The sequence below is a fragment of the Lygodium microphyllum genome, chromosome 9 (assembly GCF_053477565.2).
Source record: "Lygodium microphyllum isolate KBCC chromosome 9, Lygodium_microphyllum_v1.1.10, whole genome shotgun sequence".
Classification (NCBI taxonomy): Eukaryota; Viridiplantae; Streptophyta; class Polypodiopsida; order Schizaeales; family Lygodiaceae; genus Lygodium; species Lygodium microphyllum.
The window spans coordinates 89,508,444-89,530,775 of NC_141143.1; the positions used below are offsets into that span (position 1 = coordinate 89,508,444).

Sequence of the window (22,332 nt, forward strand, 5' to 3'; positions counted from 1 at the left end):
TGGCCTACATGGCCAGCTGCAAATTATTCAGTTTGAGGCAACTAGTACAATTCGATCATTTCTTCTTAGAGTGACACAAATCCAGGATCAACTTCCCAACATGCAACCCACCCTCCCCAAGGTCCATCTTGCGGGAACTGTCCTCTACAAGCTACCTCCACAGCCTTACAAGCTTAGACACTGACAACAGCTGTCACTTTTAATTATATAACTTCGATGTTGCTTGAGCATGAGATTGCTTTGCGTTTAGAATGGAGATTACCATTTTGATCTGGCAACAAATCTTCAAATGCTTTGTTGCTTCATAGTGGGGTGACAAGCAAAAGAAGAAAAGTCGATGCTACCATTGTGGTAAGAAGGGGCATCTTCAAAAAGGATTGTAACAAACTAGTGGTGTTGTGGAGGAGAAGGAGAAGACAAAGAAGAAGGATAAGGACGACTCCAACAAGTCACTGTCCTTATATTTTGACTCCAACTCAAGCCATGCAACTTCCAAGACCTAGCTATGCTCTCATCCCTCGTCGCTCTCCAATGCCAAGGAGGGAGTGTGAGAGGGTGGTGGTGGTGGTAGGGCATCTGAGCCTCATCCATATATAGGCACGGTGGACCTTAAGAGTGGCTTTCCACATGCATCAGCAAGTTTGGCAGATTCAAAACTTGAAGCTACTTTGACTTTCAAGTTCATGATGGGATGTCTAGTACAAAGCGGTCTTCACTCCCAATCTCTTCTCATATGAGGGTACACTTCAACAATCTAATTGAAGGCAAGAAATGCATGGTCATGATAGTGCTTTTCAAAAATTCTTTCATGACAGACATCAAGATTTTGTTGTTTCTAGTCTCTGTGATTAGGGATTGGTACAATCAACATCGATATCAGTGTCTTTCTAAGGATCCTTGGTAGTGGCTTGATTGTGAAGAAAATTGCTAGGGTTTGCATTGAGGAAACACAAAGTGTACAACCACGATAGAAACACAAAGAGACAGACACAGACACAAAAAGCAAAACTCAAACCCTAAACACAAAACTCAAAAACTTAAACCCTAAACGCAAAAACTCAAAACTCAAACACAAACAAAAGAAGGGAGAGAAGAACACGACTCTGAAGTGAATGAATGCTGCAAATGAATGTAAGAGTGTACAGATACTCAAAGGCAGAGCACTGTGTCGGAGAGTGACGTCCACCGGAGAATGATCCCAAGTCTATGACCACCAATCAGAGTGTAGGATGGAGAGGATGCAGTAAACGTAGGTGTTAGGAGGACTTGGAGCACCAAACGCAAGCTCGACAGATAACAAAGAGGACGGGCAGCTGTCGCCTGGTGCGGAGGAGCTATCACCTGGGAAAATGACACCAAACACATGCTGTGGATGCAGTCACCAGCTGCCGCCAGGTGTAGAATAGGTCCAAACGCAGTAACAAAAGGTCGCCTGATGATGGAGATGGGCTACCAACTGTCGCCTACACACTGAAGGAGCAAACAAAGCAGCAAAAGGTGTGGCAGCAGTCTTTGGGGCTGGACAGCCACGTGTGTGTGGACGGATAGCTGAAATATGCACTCAAGGGTGTGAAACCTGCAAAAACAGGAATCAGGCTGAATGGGGGTAGCCTATCTATTTATAGACATTGAAGGGTGCCCAAAAGAATTAGGGTTTTTTGGGGGACCACTGAAACTCTCTCACAGCGCTCCTCTTTTTAGGGTTTTTCATTATTAATGAAGTGTGTTTTGGGGCCGTTTAAGAATGGTAATCAATTGAAAAGTGTGTTTTAGCTCAACATTGTTCACCCATTGCTTGGGTATACATGGAGGTATCCAATTGTCAATGTTGTATACACTCCGTGAAGAGTGTGAGAGAAAGCAATCAGAATATGCGCGTCGATCGAGGCGTGCAGCAGTTGAGTGAACAATAAGTGAGAGTTAAGAGACGAGGGATAGATGTGTACCAGTATGGTACACAAAGAATAAAGGAATATATTTATACTTAGGATACGGTACACTTACACCCGCAAGGGTGTGTTTACATGTGTAAAGTAATATACACTCGAAAGAGCGTAAGGGCCTTTACACCCAACAATGCTCGTGTTGAGCCTTTGCGAGACTTTTAGTGAGAACATCTGCAAGGTTATCCTAAGATTTGATCTTAGTCAGTGTGCCTAGACCATCATCTAGAACTTGTCCGATAAAATAATACCACACATCAACATGTTTGGTGTGTGCATGAAACATGGCACTTTTAACTAGGAATACATCTAAGTACAAGTGTTTTGGTGGCCAGCCCAAAATCATCTACATAAAGCACAAGTATAATAAGGCTTCCATAATCAACCTTCTTGATATATAAGCAGTGATTTGCATTGCTCCTTTTAAACCCATGTGAGAGTATGAAGGCATCAAACTTTTTATACCACTGTCTAGGAGCCTGTTTCAAACCATACAAGCTTCTCTTAAGTTTACACACGAAGTGCTTTCCTTTTAAACCCATGTGAGAGCATGAAGGCATCAAACTTTTTATACCACTGTCTAGGAGTCTATTTCAAACCATACAAGCTTCTCTTAAGTTTACACACAAAGTGCTCCTTTCCTGGTATAACAAAGCCTTCTAGCTACTTCATGTACAACTCTTCTTCCAAATCACCATGCAAGAATGCAATTCTAACATCCATCTGATCAAGTTCAAGATCCATAGATGCTACGATAGCAAACAATACTCGAAGAGTGGTCATTTTGACAACACGTGAAAAGACTTCCTAGAAGTCAATCCCCTCTTTCTGTGTATAGCCTTTAGCCACAAGCCTAGCTTTGTATTTGGGTTTGCCGTCCACACACTTGATTTTATAGACCCATTTGTTAGGAATAGCTTTCCTATATTTGGGTAATGGAACCAAATCCCAAGTATCATTCTGATACAATGACTTCATTTCTTCCTGCATAGCTAGCTCCTACTTTTTCTTTAGTCACATGATAATGCCGCTTTGTATGTAAGAGGCTCACCTTCATCTATGGGTGAAATGCAGTCCAAAGAGGGATCAAACCTTCATATAGGTCTCCTGACACGAGTAGACCTTACCCAATGACCTGTGTTAACAGGCAATGGATCCACATTCAAAGAAATGTCAAAGACCTCATTATTTGGCTGTTGAATTGCATGTTCAAGTTGCTGTAATACATTTTCAAGCTATTGTATTTCATTTTCAGCATGCTGATTTTGTTGCCCAAGCTGGTCTTCAGCTATAGAGGCTGGGAGGGGCACGAAGATCGAGACAGTGGGTATTCCTTAGTTGCAAAGAGATAGAGTGTGTGAGAGAGAGAGCAATAGCAGAGAGAGCACGTTTGTAAGTGCAATGACGAGAGTACCTTTAGGTTTTTAGATAGATATATATGTGTGTAAGTACAAGTGCTAAGGATGTGTTCACACCCGAGCACATTTAAAGGCACGAGGGCCTTTATTCCCAACAACCTCCCACCTAAGGGCAATGTACCTTAACAGGAGAAAAGAATCAACTAAGTCTAGGTATGTCTAGCTAGGTCTGCAGGATTATCATTTGTATGTACTTTGATTTGACAAGCTCAATGCTCTTGCTATCAAGTATATCTCTAAAGAAGTGATACTTCACCTGTATGTGCTTTGTCTTTGCATGAAAGACAGGATTCCGTGCTAGCATGATAGCACTCTGACTATCACAATGGAGAACAGGTAACTCTGTGATGCTAAGCTCTCCTACCAGACATGAAAGCCATAAAGCCTTCTTGCATGCCTCAGTGGCAGCCACATACTCTGCCTCTGTAGTAGACAATGCAACACACTTTTGTAGCCTGGAGATCCAAGAGACTACTCCTCCTGTGAAAGTAAACACATACCCAGAAGTGGACTTCCTGCAATCCACAGGGCCTGCATAGTCTGCATCCGTAAAGCCAACAACAGATGCCTTCTACTTCCCAAAGTAGATGCACAACTCCTTTGTGCCTTTGAGGTATACATTTCACTGCATCCCAATGCTTCTTGCCAAGGGTTTCCATGTATCTGCTAACCACTCCCACTGCAAACCCAATGTCAGGACGTGTAGCAACCATAGCATACATCAAACTGCCAATAGCTGAAGCATATAGTATCTTGGCCATTTCAACCTTCTCACCATCAGATGTAGGGCTGTCCTCTACACTGAGTTTTACATATGGAGGCAATGGAACCCCCCCTCCATATTGAAACGCTGCAAAACCTTGGAGATATACTCCTGCTGAGATAGATAGAGTAGGCCTTTTGATCTATCTCTGAGTATTCGCATGCCAAGAATGTGATTTGCATCACCAAGATCCTTCATGTCAAAGCTGCCATGAAGACTTTGCTTCAATGAGTTCAAGGCATGAGTATCCCTGCCAGTAATCAACATGTCATCAATAAACAAAACCAACATAATCAGGCTGCCATCTGCTACCTTCTTGGTGTACAAGCAGTGATCCACTTGACTTCTATGAAAGCCTTGAGACTGCATGAATGTGTCAAACTTATGATACCATTCTCTTTGTGCTTGTTTCAGCCCATACAAAGTCCTTTTAAGTTTACATACCATTTTTTCTTTCCCTTGTTCAACAAACCCTTCAGGCTGCTGCATATATATGTCTTCATGAAGATCACCATGTAAAAATGCAGTCTTTACATCCATCTATATGAGCTCCATATCCTCAACTGCAACCAAGCACAAAATGGTTCTCAATGTAGTCATCTTGACTACACGAGAGAAAATCTCATCAAAGTCAATTCCATGCTCCTACTTGTATTCCTTTGCAACCAATCTTGCTTTGTACTTTGGTGAGGAACCAGAAGTAACCATCTTGTAAACCCATTTGCATGGAAGTGTTTTTTTCCCTTTAGGCAACTGCACCAAGTCCCAAGTGTCATTTTTCTCAAGAGATTCCATTTCTGACAACATGGCTTTATACCATTTCTTGCTGTCCTGTCTGCCCATTGCTTCCTTGAAACAAGATGGTTCACCACAGTCTGTCAACATGACATAATCAGCCACATTGTTTGCACTAGGAACAAATCTGTCAGGTTGTCTAGTAGCCCTAGACGATCTCCTAACCCAATGATCATTGTTTACTGGCTATTGAGCATTTTCAGCTTGCTGTCCTGGCATTTCAGCCTGCAAATCAACATTAACAACTTGTTGTCCCGGTTGTTCCTGCACATGTAGTGGCTCATTATCATGGGCAATAGCTGGCTGATCATTTTCAGCATATTTTCTGCATTTACAGGTTTATTTACAACAGGTATTTGTTGCTGTACAATGGGCACATTTTGTTGTCCAAAAGGTATTTCTTCCCGAAATACAACCCTACGGATCTCCTCAGTCTTTTCGGGCTATTTATGCATGTGATCTTCCCGAAAGATAACATCATTGCTGCGTATTACTTTCCTTTTCTCGAGATCCCACAATCTATACCCCATTTCACCCTCATCACCATATCCTAAAAAAATGCATTTACAGGACTTTGGCTCAAGTTTGCTACGTTTTTCTTTACGAATATGCACAAAAGCCTTGCAACCAAACACTTTCAGATGAGCATATGAAGGTGGCTTGCCCAACCACGCTTCTTGGGGAACTCTCCCCCCCCCCCCCCCCCCCAAAAAAAAAAACTGTTTAGTGACCGATTAATCAAGTGTACGGGTGTCGTAACAGTCTTTGCCCAAAAACCATGGGGTAATACAGCATGAGACAGCATCATACAAACCTTATCCTGTATGGTCCGATTCGTACGCTCTGCAACTCCATTTTGGGGTGGATTATGAGAGACAGTGAGCTCCCTCTTTATCCCTTTGTTATCAAAAAATGCCTGAAAGGCCTTGGACACACATTCCCCACCATTGTCAGAGCGAAAACACTTAAGTGTCTTATCTATCTAATTTTCAATCAATGCCAAGAATTTTTTCAACTTGTCAAGCACTTTATCCTTGCTACGAATAGGATAAACCCATACCTTTCGTATAGCATCATCGACAACGGTGACAAAATATTTTTTTCCCCCTAAAGATAATCCTAGCATCTGACATACATCCGAATGTACTAACTCTAAAGGAGAAGATTTCAAAGAAAGAGACTTTTTATGAGACGTTTGTGCATGTTTACCATAAATACAATGATCACAATGCTCAAAATCAGCATAACGAAGACAAGGCAAGTAATCCAACCGAGAAAGAACTTTCATTCATATTTGACTCATGTGTCCCAACCGGCCATGCCACAAAGAAACGCTTGGCTGCTCCGTCACGGCAACAACATGATCACTCACACTAGATATATGGAGAGAATACAAAGTATCACTTTTACAACCTCTGGCAATCACTCTAGATCCCTTATAGATCTTCCATTTCCCATCACCAAAGGTAGTATGAAAACCATCATTATCTAGCTGCCTTGTAGTAATCAAGCTCTTCTTGAACTGAGATACATGCCATACATGCTGAAGTGTAAAGACAGAGCCATACTAAAACTGTAACTGCACACTGTCAATACGTGCAATCTCACATGCATAGTTGTTCCCAAGATGGACAACACCATGTCGACCCCCTATATAGACAGAGAACCACTCACGATGAGGGGTGACATGAAAGGAAGCACCTGAATCGAGAATCTAGGTATGCATGTCATCATCTGTATCTACAAGTAAAGCGTGTACACCAAAGTGTGAAGAGACAAAGAGTACGTCACTTCCACTATCACTATCATGAGTGACTACATTCATCTCTTCAATTTTTACACTCCTCTTCTTAGGCTGACTGTCCTTCTTCTCTTCCTTGCTATCATCTGTCTTCTTACCTCTTCCTTTCTCTTTCTTCTATTTGTAGCAATCACGTTTAAAATGGCCCTTCTTGCCACAATGATGGCATTCAACATCTTTGCCACGTGATTTACTACGTCCCTTACTATCAGATTTGCCTTTCTGCTCTGATCTACCCCTAGTATACAAATCGCTAGAATACTTACTGATGCATTGTTCTACCAATTCATTTCTTCCATGAGTAGAGCACTCTCTACATCAGCATATAAAAGAATCGCATTCACATTGCTCATAGCAGTCCTGAATGTATCCCAACTCTCTGGAAGAGTGCAAAGCAAGAACGTAGCCTTAAATTCTTCATCAATCAAGAACTTCAAGACAACCAGCTGGCTGAAAATAGAGTTAAACTCACTCAAGTGAGTAGAGATTGTTGTATCCTCTTTCATACGCAAATCCATAAACTTTTTCAGCCAATACACTTTGCTTGCAGCACTTTTCTGTGCATACAATTCTTCCAGTCGAGTCCATGTAGCATATGCAGAATCCAAACCTTCAATGTTAAAACAGCAAGGCATTAGAAATCGATAGCTCGATGGTTGAGCGTGCAAGCTCATTCAACTCATCCCAATCTTCCTACTCCATGTCCGCGAGCTTTGCCCCTTTGGTTTTAATCAGCTTTGCCTGCTTCTTTTGCAACAATATATATTGTAACAATGTTTTTGCCAAACTGCAAAGTTATGTGCTCCTTCAAGCTTCTTTATGTGCATCAAATTACTGCTGTCATTGCTGCCAGCCATGATTCTTAACCCAAATATGACCAAAAAACAGCAAATGCAGGCCCAAAACTGTCACCCAAGTGACCAAGGTATAAACAAGTACCAACCAGCAATAAATGACCACTTAGAAGCACAGATTTTAGATCTGTAATTAAATTTTCAGAAGCACCAAACCATGTGCTACAGCATTCCACAACTGATTACAGTTGTTCCAAGGGCATATGCATCACATTACATGAGAAATCCCAAATTTTAGCTGCAATGTCTGTTGTACATGTACTCACAGGCATAAAATTTGACACGAATAGTCAAAAGCCCCAAAATTTTTGTGCTCAAAGCATCAACCACACATCTACACTTTCTCTGTCACCCATAGAACAGGCCAATTTTGCCAAAATAGAGCAATTTCAGCAAAACCCCCAAATTTTACCAAGTGTTGATGTCCAAATTGCGTGGAATTCAACCTGCATGTACATAAAATGGCCAAATGCCGCACAGATTTTGCCCAAACTGCAAAAGCCCCAAATTGCACGGGATTCAATGTGCATCATTGTTGAGAAATTGGGTAAATTTCAGCCCTATTTGTGCATGTACATGAACAGCCCCAAATGTCAGAGGCAAAATGTCACAAATTCTTGCAATTTCTAAGATAGATATCACTGTTGCATCTTGCTCGCACCAAATCTGGACAAATCCCCAAATTTCCCAAGTCTTGCATGCACTAATTTCAGTGAAATTGAAAGAATTTTACTAAAATGTGAAAAAGCCCCAAAATTTTTGGGCTTGAATTACACGGAAATTTGTGTTGTGCCTCCACGCATGAACCCTCGATAGGGGAACTTGAAGGAAAAAAAAAATTTTGAAAGAAAAAAAAAGTTGAACGACGGGTCAACGGACCCGCCGTGCAGGCCGCTGCCTCGTACCTGATGTCGCGTCGTACCTAATGTCGCGTCACGTGTGGAGGCTGTCAGCAACTGCGTCATGCAGCCCGCTCTCTGCTGAACTCGACAACGTGTATGCAGCTCGGCACCCTGTCACGCCGTCAGCGCCGGTCAGCGTTAATCGTATCCTGGCCGCATGCGCCTTCTAGCGCCTGGTCACAGCTGCCCGCTGCTGCACGTCACGACTGCTGCTGCCCACTGCCTGCCAGGTCAACGCCTACTAATTGACTCACGCCATCGACTATCTGCTGTCTGCCAACGGCCCAGTCTGCAACCTAACGTCTACTCTTCAACTCACCCTCTGCGCGCATGGTCTTCTGCCTCAGCCCGATACACACGTCGCCAAGAACTCTAGCTATTTGCTGGTCTCATCAGATCTCGGGAAGCGCGCAAAACCTGATGGCTCTGATACCAGTTTGTATAGACCGGGAAAAGGGGGCACGAAGATCGAGACAATGGGTGTTCCTTAGTCGCGGAGAGACAGAGTGTGAGAGAGAGAGCAATAGCAAAGAGTAAACACGTTTGTAGGTACAATGACGAGAGTACCTTTAGGTGTTTAGATAGATATATATGTGTGTAAGTACAAGTGCTAAGGGTGTGTTCACACCCGAGCACATTTAAAGGCAAGAGGGCCTTTATTCCCAACAATTTTCAACATCCCTTTGTTGCCCATTTTCATCTGGCTCAATGATGATACGCTGATTATCATAAGTAGCATCAAATGGAGCTGAATTTTCAGTGGTTGATGGCTGTTCAATGGCTAATCATGCTGAAATTTCACTTTCTTTTATCCAAGTTATTAGATGTGACATTTTTCAGCAGCTTTGACTCGTTAAATACCATATCCCAATTGCATAGCACCTTTTTCATGCTTGGAACCCAAACTCTATAGCCCATTTCACCTTCATCGCCATAACCCATGAAGATGCCTTATGGGATTTCATGTCAAGTTTGGTTCTGCTATCAACAAGTACATGTACATAGCATTCGCAACCAAAGACCCTTAAGTGGTCATATGAAGCAGGTTTGCCAGACCAAACCTCTTTAGGGATGCCACTTTCAAGTGCACGATGTGGAGATCGGTTACAAATATGCACTGCGCTTTTAAGTGCCTCTCCCCAAAACGATTGGGGGAGGTTAGCTGTGAATAGCATGCACCAAATCCTCTCACATAACGTGCGATTCATTCGCTCAGCCACACCATTAGATGACGGATTATAAGGAGTTGTAAGCTTCTGTTTAATCCCATTGACATCACAAAACTTATTGAATTCTTTAGATACATACTCTCCCCCGTTGTCTGTTCTTATGCATTTTAATTTTAAACCCTTTTTAGTACTAACAAAGCATGAAACTTTTTGAAAGCGCCCAATGCCTTGCCCTTTTGCTTAAGCAAGTAAACACATAGCTTTCTAGAATGGTCATCAATAAGAGAAAGAACAACGAAAACCACTACGAGTTTTTATTGGCATGGTGCATACATCAGAATGGACTAAATCCAAGACATGCCTTCTTAGAGGCTCCATGAGAGTTTGACCTCTTTACATGTTTTCCCAAAACACAGTCATCACAAAAGTCGAGCTTTGAGTTTTTCACATCAACTCTTCCAAGTGAAAAAAAGGGACTGCAAACCCTTTTGGCTCATGTGCCCAAGACGCTTGTGCCATAACTCCATGTGTGACTACACTTCAACAATTGCAACAATCTTTCCACGAAGTGCCTTGCAGTAGAGATAATATAGAGTTCCCTTTTTACCACCTCTAGTGACTAGCATAGACCCTTTCTATATCTTCCACATTCCACCACCAAAGATAGTGAAGTAACCCCTGTTGTCTAGCTGCCCAACAAAAAGTAAACTCTTCTTAATGCCAGGTACATACCTAACATCATGAAGAATCAATTCCTTACCATTTTCAAGAGCCAGGTGTATGGTGCCCACTCCTTCAATGTCACATGCATGGTTGTTGCCTAGATAGACTTTTCCAAGGTTACCTTTTGCATAAGAAGAAAAACCCTTCAAAGATGGAGTTACATGAAAAAAAGCACCATTGTCAACAATCCACGATTGTGACAAACCATCATGAGCTGACAACAAGGTATCTATCACATCCCTTTTAGTGATATACATGTCATCCACTGTCATAGCATGTGGATCTGAAGATGCAAGTAGCAAATCAACATCTTTATCTTCTTTTATCACCTCAATAACAACATTAGATACCACATTTGCTTTTTTGTTTCTTTAGAAGTAGAGCTGCCATCCTTTTCATTCTTTTGCCCTTTTGCTGAAGGGGAGAGAGTGCGCAATGGAGTACGAGATAGAGGCGCGAGCAGTAGAGTTGAGAGTTAGAGAGAGTGAACGCAAAGATAGGTGTACCAAATTGTGATGGTACACAAAATAATGAAAGAATTTATTTATATGTTAGGGTACGATAAGAGTGTGTTCACCCCCGTATGACTATATACATGGAGACGAAAGGACTTTACACCCAACAACCTCCCACCTAAAGGCCCGAAGTGGTACCTTTAAGCTAACCAACTCCCACTAAACGAATGCAATGCTCATGCTGAGCCTTTGCAAGACAGTGAGAACATCTGCAGGGTTATCTTGGGTTTTGACTTTAGTCAATGTGACAAGACCATCATCCAAGACCTGTCAAATGAAGTGGTACCGAACATCTATGTGTTTGGTATGTGCATGGAACATGGCATTCTAAGTCAAACATACTATACTCTGGGTATCACAACCAAGCACTGAAATATGTGAAGAAAGACCAAAATCCTTGACCAGACGGCCAAAGCCAAATAGCTTCCTTAGAAGCTTCTGTGACTGAAATATATTCAGCTTTTGTAATACTCAGTGCCACAATTTTCTACAGTCTTGAACACCAAGAGATAGCCCCACCAGTCAAAGTAAAAACATACCCACTAGTAGATTTCCTAGTGTCAAGATCTCCTGCCATGTCCGATCACAAAATCCATGGCTTAGAAGCTTCTGTGGCTGAAATATATTCAGCTTTTGTAATACTCAGTGCCACAATTTTCTACAGTCTTGAACACCAAGAGATAGCCCCACCAGTCAAAGTAAAAACATACCCACTAGTAGATTTCCTAGTGTCAAGATCTCCTGCCATGTCCGATCACAAAATCCATGGAACTCTAGTGTACACTTTACATAGTATATACACTTTTCTTGTGTACCTTTCAAGTATCTGAAGATTTCAAGATACATTTCACTGCTTCCCAATGTGGCTTGCCAAGGTTAGACATGAAGCTACAAACAACTCCCATTGCATGAGCAATGTTAGGGCAAGGCGAGTTGCAAACATGGCATACATCAAAGATCCACAAGCTGATACATAAGGTATACCCTTCATGGCACTAGTAGTTGTATCATCCTTAGGGTAATCAGCTTTCCTAAGCTTTGTATGTGGTGGTAAAGGCACACCAAGAGGCTTAGCATCAACCATATTAAACTTGTCAAGTACTTTGCTGATGTACTTGTCCTATGAGAGAAACAAAAAACGTTGCCCTCTGTCTCTTTTAATGCGCATGCCCAAAATGTATTTAGCTGCTCCCAAATCTTTCATGGAGAAGGCTAAACTCAGCTGCCTTTTAAGAGCGTAAGTACTCTTATGCTGTCCTACAATCAGTATGTCATCCACATATAAAACCAGCACAATAAGGCTTCCATCATCAGTCTTTTTAGTGTATAAGCAGTGATCTGCATGACTGCATTTAAATCCATGGTTGAGCATAAAGGTATCAATTTTTTTGTACTATTGTCTAGGGGCTTGTTTCAACCCATATAAGCTGCATTTCAGCTTACAAACCAAATGCACTTTTCCTGGAATAGCAAATCCTTCTGGTTGCTTCATGTACAGCTCTTCATCCAAGTCACCATGAAGAAAAGCAGTCTTCACATCCATCTAATCCAACTCTAAATCCAAGGATGCAGTGAGAGCAAACAAAACACGAAGCATGGTCATCTTCACCACTGGTGAAAAGACCTCTTGAAAGTCTATCCCTTCCTTCTGTGTATAGCCCTTAACAACCAACCGTACCTTGTACTTGGGCTTCCCATCAATACATTTCACTTTGTAAACCCATTTATTAAGAATAGCTTTCCTATCCTTGGGCAAAGGTACAAGCTCCCATGTGTTATTTGCATAAAGAGACTTCATCTCTTCTTGCATAGCAAACTCCCACTTTCTCTTGTTTTCACATGACTGTGCTTCTTTAAATGTCAGAGACTCACCCTCATCAGTCAACAAAATGCAATCCAAAGATGGCTGAAACCTTTGTGGCTGCCTTCTAACACATGTAGACCTCCTTAGCCAATGATCTATATTATCAAGCAATGGGCCTACATCCTGAGGAATGTGCACACCATCACCTGGTGGCTGATTTTCAGCATTTTCTTGCTGTTGTAACTTGTTTTCAGCATGTTCTTCTTGCTTTCCTATTTCATCCTGTGCATCTACTTGCTGTCCATGATCTTTTGGTTGTAGCACAATAGGTTGCTGCTCATTTTCAGCATCAAAAGGGACAAAACTTTCAGCTAATGGCTAGCTGTTCATGCTGAAATTTAACCTTCTTTTTGTCAAGATCACCATGTGTAGCATTTTACAGCAACTTTGCCTCATTAAATACTACGTCTCAGCTGCGTACTATCTTCCTGACTTGAGGAAGCCAAACTCTATAACCCATCTCTCCCTCATCTCCATATCCCATGAAGATGCCCTTGATGGATTTCATGTCTAGTTTGGTCCTCTGTTCTACAAGTACATGCACAAAGGCATCACAACCAAAGACACGCAAATGGTCATATGAAAGAAGCAGGTTTGCCAGACCAAACCTCTTCAGGAATGCCATTTTCCAATACACGATTGGGAGAGCAATTGCATACATGAATTGTAGTTTTAAGAGCCTCTCCCCAAAACTATTGTGGGAGATTAGTTGTGGACAGCATGCATCTGACTCTCTCACAAAGTGTGTGATTATATCTTTCAGCCACGCCATTTAATGCAGGATTATAAGGGGCCGTCAACTCCCTCCTAATGCCATGCATCTCACAGAACTTGTTAAATTCATTTGAGACATACTCACCCCCATTATCTGTTCTTATGGCTTTCAACTTGAGCCCTTTCTGTGTGATAACAAAAGCATCCAACACTTCCTTTTTGCTCTTAAATACATACACCCATAACTTTCTACTAAAATCATCAATGAAAGTAACAAAGTACCGTGCAACCCCATATGAATTAACAAGCATAGTGCATACATCAGAGTACTAAATCAAGAGCATTGGATTTCTTAACGACACCAGAGTAATAAGGAGACTTCACATGTTTTCCAAATTAAGCAATCATTACATAATTCGAGACCAAAGCCTTTTACATCAAATCTCCCTAAAGAGGAGAGAACCTGAAGGCCTTTCTGGCTCATATGACCAAGTCTTTTGTGCCAAAGATCCATCTGTGAATGGACTTCAGCCACAACAAAAAAACTTGCCAAGTAATGCTTTACAATGCAAGTAATATAAAGTTCCCCTTTTGCTGCTTTTAACAATCAGCATAGAGCCCTTACGGACCTTCCAAGATCCACCACCAAAGGTAGTAAAATACCCTCTAGCATCAAGCTGCCCAATTGATAGTAGACTTTTCTTTATGCCAGGTACAAATCTGACATTCTACAAAATCAGCTCTTTGCCATTTTCAAGGGCCAAGTGAATGGTGCCAACACCCTATATCTCAAATGCATAGTTATTACCCAAGTAAACCTTGCATAGGCAACCTGTAGTGTATTCAAAAAATGACTCCAAAGAGGAGGTAACATGAAAAGAGGCACCCCTATCTACTATCCATGATTGTGACAGGCCATCATGAGCTGAAAGTAAAGCATCGATTACATCCCTTTTGGTGATGTGCATATCACTTGTTGCTACCATAATATCTGCACCATTACATGAGGCTACAACAAGTACCTCTTCAGTGTCAAGAAGCTCTTCAATAACCACACTAGATGCAACATTTGCCTTTGCAACTTCTTTTGAGGAAGAGTTGTCATCATCTTTCTTATCATTCTTCTTTTTCTTACCCTGCTGTTTCTTTCTTTCGTGCTCTTTTTTGAAGTACCAGCAATCAGGCTTTTTGTGCCCTTTACGCCCACACTGATAGCATGTGACATCCTATTGTTTGCCCTTGCTTTTGCATTTACTGGCTGCATTACCCCTCTTTTTAGACCTGCCTCTTACATGGTAAGCTGAGCCACTGCTTTCACCACTAGACTTTCTTCTTATTTCTTCATTAAGGATTGAACCTCTGACACCATCAAAAGTCAAAGCGAAGTTGTTGCTAAGTGACACAACCAAAGATTCCTAGCCGTCAGACAAAGTCATCAATAAGAAAATAGCTTTCAATTTATCATCAAAAGCCGCCAAACCAGAGTCCTAAAACTGACTCAAAACCCCGGTGAAAGCACTCAAATGAAACAAAATGCCTTGCATCCTATCCTACCACAAGTCAAAGCCAGTGCCATCAAACCTCTTGATTTCAAAGAGGGATTTAGTGTCACTGCTTTGCTAGAAGCATTTGCAGCCATTTTTCAGCAATACACCAGAAATTCAATGCTGCAATTTATGACAGCAAAAATGAGTTGAATATTCAGCTGATTTCAGCCCAAATTTTCAGCAAATAATAGAAAGATTCAGTCCGAGTACATGTACAACAGTAGAACGAATGACTTTCAGTAGTATGACTGCAATTTCAGCATACGTTAAATGCATACATCACTGCCAGGTAACTCCAACTTCAGCAATATCACCAAAAATACATCTACAACAATCCCAGATCTACAAATGATCACTAAGACTGTTGCAACATGAATAATCAGCAATACATCAACTCAATGGGAGCTGCCCAACATGTGTACTACATACATATGTGCTCGTATCAACTTTTGATACACAAAACACCAAGAAATCTCTGCAATTTCTCCAAAATCGCACAAGCGGGAGATAAAAAATGCTCAAATCACTCTGCATGTGGCAACAAGATTGCTTTAGCAAAATTCCCAAAGTGCATTTCACGATTCAACTTTGCCAAAATCCACAGATTTCAGCAAAAGCCCCAAAATTTCACTATCAAATTTGCCCAATCGCATTAATACATGTTCCGGAGAGCATAAAGCATGCAAATTTAGCAAAATTTCACAAAACTTTGCAAGAGCCCCAAAATTTCCAGGTCCAAGTGTGCACGAATGTCAACCAATCTGACTCAGATGAACAAAATTTCACCAATACAACAAAAGCCCCAAATTTTATGGGTCCAATGTTGAGAGATTTTGCTCAAAGGAGCAAAATCCTATCTAATTAGGCAAAATCCCCAAATTAATTGAGGTCATCACATGCAATGTCTGCAATTTCTGACTTGAAAATCACTGACGGGTATAAACAAGGTCAAATCTAGGAAAAACCCCAAATTTCGGGCTCGATTTTGCACAAAATTTAAAACCGTGCTTTCACGCATAAATCCCTCACATGACTGACATGATGCCAGTCGCTAGTTTTCCACCTAGTCGCGTGACTGGTGCAACGCTTGTCGCTAGTTCCCCGCTTGATCCTCGTCTGCCCGTCGCCACACTGGTTCCCCCTGCTAGACCCGTCCCGTTGCAACCGTCGCCTGCACGCTGGCGTCTAGTCAGCTATTGGTCACGACCTGTCTGCGTGTCGCCTGGACTGAGGACCCGACTGTCCTCTTGTCAACCTGTTGTTGCCCAACTCTTATCACGTCTTTTGTCTACCGTCAGTCGATTTGATCTCGAGAAGCATATATAACCTATGCTCTGATACCAGTTTGAAGGGGAGAGAGTGCGCAATGAAGTGCGAGATAGAGGCGCAAGTAGCAGAGTTGAGAGTTAGAGAGAGTGAACGCAGAGATAGGTATATCAGATTGTGATGGTACACAGAGAATGAAAGAATGTATTTATATGTTAGGATACAATAAGGGTGTGTTCACACCCACATGACTATATACACGAAGACAAAGGGACTTTACACCCAACATTTGCATTAGCCTGCTTCTGGCGTTCTTGCTCCTTTTTATAGTACTTGCAATCACGTTTTTTATGCCCTTTGCGTCCGCATTGATAACAAGTGACATCTTGTTGTTTTTCCTTGCTTTTGCTACGATTTTTGTTCTTATTTGCAACATTTTACCTTTTTTCAATTCTTCCTTTTACATTATAGGTCGATCCACTGTTTTCCCTACTTGCCTTACATCTAATCTCTTCATTGAGAATAGAACCACGCACACCATCGAACGTCAAATTGGGGTTGTTGCTCAATGACACAACCAATGCTTCCCATGAATCGGGCAAAGTCATGAACAAGAAGATAGCCCTCAATTTAGGATTAAAAGCTCGCAAGCTTGCATCCTATAACTGACTCAAAATACCAGTGAAATAATTTAAATGCTCTGAGGCAAGCTTAGACTCGTCAAGCTTCAAGTTGACCAACTTTTGCATGAGATGTTCCTAATTGATAGGAGTTGTATTCTCATACGTAACCTTGAGTTTCTCCCAAACTGCATAGGCAATGGTAAGTCCCTTGATATCAACCAAGATATCATCTGTGACAATCATTTTAATGTAAGTAATGGCATTTTTATTCATTTAAGCCCAATCCTCATTTGACAAAGCAACAGGCTTATGTTCTGCCAAAGCATCATCACAATCCTTCACAAAGAGTATACCCTACATACAATCTTTCCAAAGCCATTGCCATCAAATTTATGAATCTCAAAGAGATTCTTTGTGTCAGATGTAGATGCATTGCTAGCCATCTTCAACAATGAAGTACTGCAATAAAATGTTGAATGCTTTTAGCCAATAGATAGCAAGGTTGCTCAATGTAACAGCAAGTACACACAATTGTACTTCCAAGGTGTCCAAGAGGCAGATGTTTTGCTGCAATTTCAATCTCAGGTACCAATTATAGCATGTACATGAATCAAATCTGATACATTTGCATTAATGATAGCTCCCACTTCAGTAATGCATCACCATAATACCCAAATGCAATATTCCAAGTGCTGTATATACCATTGTTTCACTGCATAATGAGCATTCAGCAATACATATACCAAGAGAAGCTGCCTTTGTACAATATTTGAAATGTCCCAAGTTCAAATTTCTCCCATTCAGCAGTGAATCTGCTGTAATTTCACTGTCAAAGCTCAAATCGGCTCAAAATGCATCACCGATGCGAAAAGCCCCAAAATTTTTGCGGTGAATCTACCCCAATTGCATCAATACATCCTCCTGAGCATCAAATATGGCCAAATGTTGCAGAAATTTCGCGAATTCTGCAAAACCCCCAAATTTCGGGGTCCAAATCTGCACAAATTACAATGAAATTCGCTTACCTAAGCAAAATTTCACTAATACATGAAAAGCCCCAAAATTTCCGATGCATGTGCACCCAGAGTCTACAATTTCTAGGTCAAATGTCACTATTATGCATGTCCAGCATCAAATTTGGGAAAAGCCCCAAATTTTCAGATGTAAATTCGCACAGATCTGAGCTCTATGCTTGCACGCATGAACCCTGTTAAAAAATAAGGGGCCTGCTTATGAAATGAATTTTTTAAAAATGCCAAAAATGTCAGAAAACTGACAAATGGCCCCAGCCGTTGACCTGTCGCGTGTCACGCTGCCCGTCGCCTGCAATTGACGTCGCCAGTCCTGCACACGTGTTGACCTGACGTCGCCAGCCAGCCAGCCACGATCGCTGCGAACACTGTCACAGCTGCTGCCTGCTGCAGAAATCGTCCCGCATGTCTCGCAACTGCCTGTTCAAAGCCTACCGCAACTTTTCACGACTGCAATCACTGCCTGCTGGTCATGATGGTCATGACTGCAATGACTGCCTACTGGTCACGACTACCAATGACTACTGATCACAACTACCTACACCAGTTCTCATGCTCTGATACCAATTTGAAGAGTGTGAGAGGAAGCAATCAAAATATGCACATCGATCGAGGTGTGCAGCAATTGAGTGAACAGTGAAAGTGAGAGTGAAGAGTCGAGGGATAGATGTGTACTAGTGTGGTACACACAAAGAATAAAAGAATGTATTTATACTAAGGGTTTGGTACACTTACACCCGCAAGGGGGTGTTCACATGTGTAAAGTAATATACACTCGGGAGAGCGTAAGGGCCTTTACACCCGACACTATGATGTGTCTTTCATCATTATATGTCTTATTGTACAGTTCACCCATCATATGAGAGAGGGTGTTAGAATTTTGCATATCCTCGGTTGTCAAGCTTAAATCAAAGGGCATTTCTATTTGGAGTCAAGTGCATTTAATGTTGACCGACCTAATTTCTAGCCACATTTTATGCTACCCAACCTGATCATATATTTGTATTTTCTCAGCCTATTTATTAGGTGCTCCTCCTCCACTGTTTATCACTATTTCATACATGCATGCCCTGCTTCCCATTGGAAAGAGGGAAACTACAACACTCTATTGGAAGTTGCCCATTGCCCGTGCCCTTGTACACACTCTTGAACCTTGGTATATGGATTCCATTTCCCAAGTCTGCTCTCTTTGACTTCATGTGTTCTTGCTATTCTTTTCTATTATATGTGTTTACATTGTACAACAATTCTATCAGTTTCATCTCTTTGCTTCCACTACTCCACACCATTCTAATAATAGAATCTTCGTCAAGTTGTATTGATATATTCATAGCTTTGTATTCATGTATTTGCATCTTGAGGATTTGGGCTTGTAAAACGACACTTAGGCAAGTGAACAATTCCCCTATGAGGACACTGCTAAAGTGGTACCATTGCATTGTGCAAAGCATTTTGTTTAAGTATTACAATTTGCATTATCGCTTACATCTTCCCATCCATTGGCATTGTGCTAATGTGAAATGGAGTGCTTGGGATAAGGGGAAAGCCTATATTTCCATGTGTCCATCCAAGAATAAAAATTGCATTCTATAGCATGTTTCCCTTGCTGCTCATGAAAAGGAGGGGTCGACTTGGATCTCCATATTCATAGCATCTCACATAGAAGCAACCTCTTAAGGTAGTGTCACAAAGGCATGTATCTTTAATAGCTTTGGCATTATTAATATGTGCACCTGTGAGGTGCTCATCTGAAGTGCAAGTCAGTCAATCACATTGATGGCCTAAGTATCCCAAGTGAGCAATGGGTGACATTGGAAAAAGTTGTATAAAGTTATGTTGGACAGGAACTTGTGTGTGCCTAGTGCCAATGGACAGGTACTTGTGAGCTGCACATCTGAAGTACAAGTCAGTAAGTCACAATGATGTGAGAGTGTGCAACAAAAGAGAAACACAAACATGGAGAATAGAGAGAGAGAACAAGAGAGAAAAGAATGAAGCGATAATCTGCACTGAATCTGAATGGAATGCTGAATACAATGGGGGACGGATCAATCCCTACAAATAGCCCAAGGCATCAATGAGGGCACCGGATCAGGCCGTGATGGCTGCACCAGAGGCAGAGGATGTTGGAGATGGAGTGCGTTGAACCTGCAGAAGAATGATGAATGACTGCTGCCTCCAACCAGCTTGCTATAAATAGCAGAAAATGACCAGAACTAGTCACCCTGAATATGATGAATAAAATAATGAAGTCAGCAAGCATAATTCTGGCTAACCACAGAGACAACCGTGAAAAGATGGCATGTTTAACGGCTACAAAAACTCAATATGACACTCCAGAGTCTTTTCAAACTATATATTCTGTAAACTCTCCAAACAATAACAAAGCTGAAATACTATCTTGTCCAACAGAAATTTTACATACAATGGGACTGTTCCAAGTACATGCAGAATAAATAGAACTTAAGGCACCACCTTCTTCAGATACATATACAATATGTCCCACTTCGTCATTTGTTTCTCCAAAAATAATGCCAGAAATATTTCCAAAAGCTTGCGGGCCCATTTTCTTTCATTTGTCAAGAAGACATTTTTGACAAGCTGGTAAGATGGACAACAAAGCATTCCAGCTTTAGAACGCTATCAAAAACCAAATTCTTCTTATCTTCTAGAACATTAGTGCCAATCCCACCTTGGAAGTGAAGTCACACCTGTTGAGTGATGGTGCTTCCACCTCCGCTCATTGATAAAGAAATTGCAGCCCTTGCAATTCCACTTGGATCTATACCATGGTGTTCAAAGAAGCGGCGATCTTCAGAAGCAACCACTGCTTGCCACATGAAGGCTGGAATGTCAGAAGGTAGAAGATTTGGACTATTCTGTGATAATCTCTTTGGATTCTCTACAGCACCAACAGTGGCAATCAGTCTCCCGTGGACATCATATATCCTGCTGCCAAACTTCCTCTTTGTCTCTTGAAGATGATGAATGGAATGTTGTTCATAAAGGAACCTGTTCCATCTTTGGCTAAAGTCTGGAGGTAAACCAGAAGACAGAACTTTGATGAAGCCTGCAACACCACCAAAGAACAATGCAATCGCAAGGTTACGAAGCGTCAAGCCCTTCATTCGAAGATAATTCAGGCTTCCATGTCTGCAACCATTTCCGCCGCAAGGCTCAAGGAATGCCTTACTGTTTCCAAGTTTTCCATTTGAAGCACCAGGCTTTGTAATGAACAATCTGTCAATGTTCCTGCCGGTACCATGGAAGAGATGCACAGGCCTCTCCTTTGCACCACCTGCAAACGAAAAAGTATGATCTCTTGAAGCCACAGCCTCCTTAATGGACGATCTGTCGATGTTCCTGCCGGTAACAAGGGAGAGATGCACGTGCCTTTCCTTTGCACCACCTGCATGCTCTCTTGGGATCCAAGTCTGCCTATTCACTTGGCCAACAGTTTCACATGCTGGTGCTAGCATTGTTATGCTGTCTCTGCGCATCCCTCTGACTTGGCCAACAGTTTCACATGCTGGTGCTGGCATTGTTATACTGTCTTTCACTATCCCTTTGTGCTTCTCAAAAACCAGTGTCGAAGGCCTGGCATAATGCAATTCGGGCGTCGTGGCAGATTCCAGGTACGAATTCTGCATGCAAGCCGTGTCAAGTACTAGAATGTTTCCTGTCCTTGGGGTACATACCGCAAATGCACGCAGGAGCCTTGCAAGCGCATGAAGGACCTGCTGGCTCGAATGATGAATCAACCCATCCTACAGCGATGATGTTTTTGGCCTACCCCATTGGCACAGGGCTGGGAACAATGATCCAAGTGGAACTCTAGGCTTCTTCCCCACACATTATAGTTCGCTTTTTTCATTTTTTCTAGCTAGGTTGCTTAATGGTGGTTTATTGTGTGAACCTATCGTGTGACAACATCGTAATAGAAACAAACTTGCCATTCGCGAACAAAAAACGCTAGGCCGCCTCGCAGTCGCTGCAACTTCACCCTACTACAAAGCAACTTCTTTACCCCACGCATTGTCTTTTATTTTCCTCATCTTTCTCTCTATTTCTCTGAACTCTATTCTTTCTCACCCTCTCTCCATTCTCTCTCTTCAAAAAAAAGTTATTCCCTTCAACTCTCTCTCTCTCTCTCTCTCTCTCTCTCTCTCTAAATTTTTATCCTCTCTCCCTCCAAACTTCTTCCTTTTCTCTCTCTTCTCACCTCTCTCCCTCTCAATTTATTTATCTGTGAAAAAGTTTGAATTAATGTATAGAAATATTTACATTAGGCCTTCAAGCCAATTAAACATAAATTCCAAGAGCTATCATGAAGCCAAAAGGCCAACGAAAGAGCACAATGCATGAACAAAAACTCTTTAAAAAACTATCAAGCAATAGTCCATA

The 22,332-nt window shown here is 41.7% G+C and overlaps 1 protein-coding gene across 7 annotated transcripts in view; it reads right to left on the reverse strand.

Moving 5' to 3' along the window:
- Positions 1–21,846, reverse strand: part of LOC148031270 (uncharacterized) — a 38,150-nt gene extending 16,304 nt beyond the window's left edge. For 2 of the 7 annotated variants that reach the window (XR_015691866.1, XR_015691867.1), the window contains exons 1-2: positions 20,640–21,846; positions 20,404–20,529 (exon numbers count right to left, since the gene is read on the reverse strand). Coding sequence is in view for 5 of the 7 variants with exons in the window: in XM_087684783.1 (XP_087540909.1) it covers positions 20,404–20,529; positions 20,640–21,578 (1,065 nt within the window). In the remaining 2 variants the exon portion in view is untranslated. Of the gene's footprint in view, positions 1–20,403; positions 20,530–20,620 lie in introns of all 7 variants that reach the window. The other 5 variants (XM_087684784.1, XM_087684783.1, XM_087684785.1 and 2 more) reach the window with 5 other exon arrangements.
- Positions 21,847–22,332: the final 486 nt, after the last annotated feature.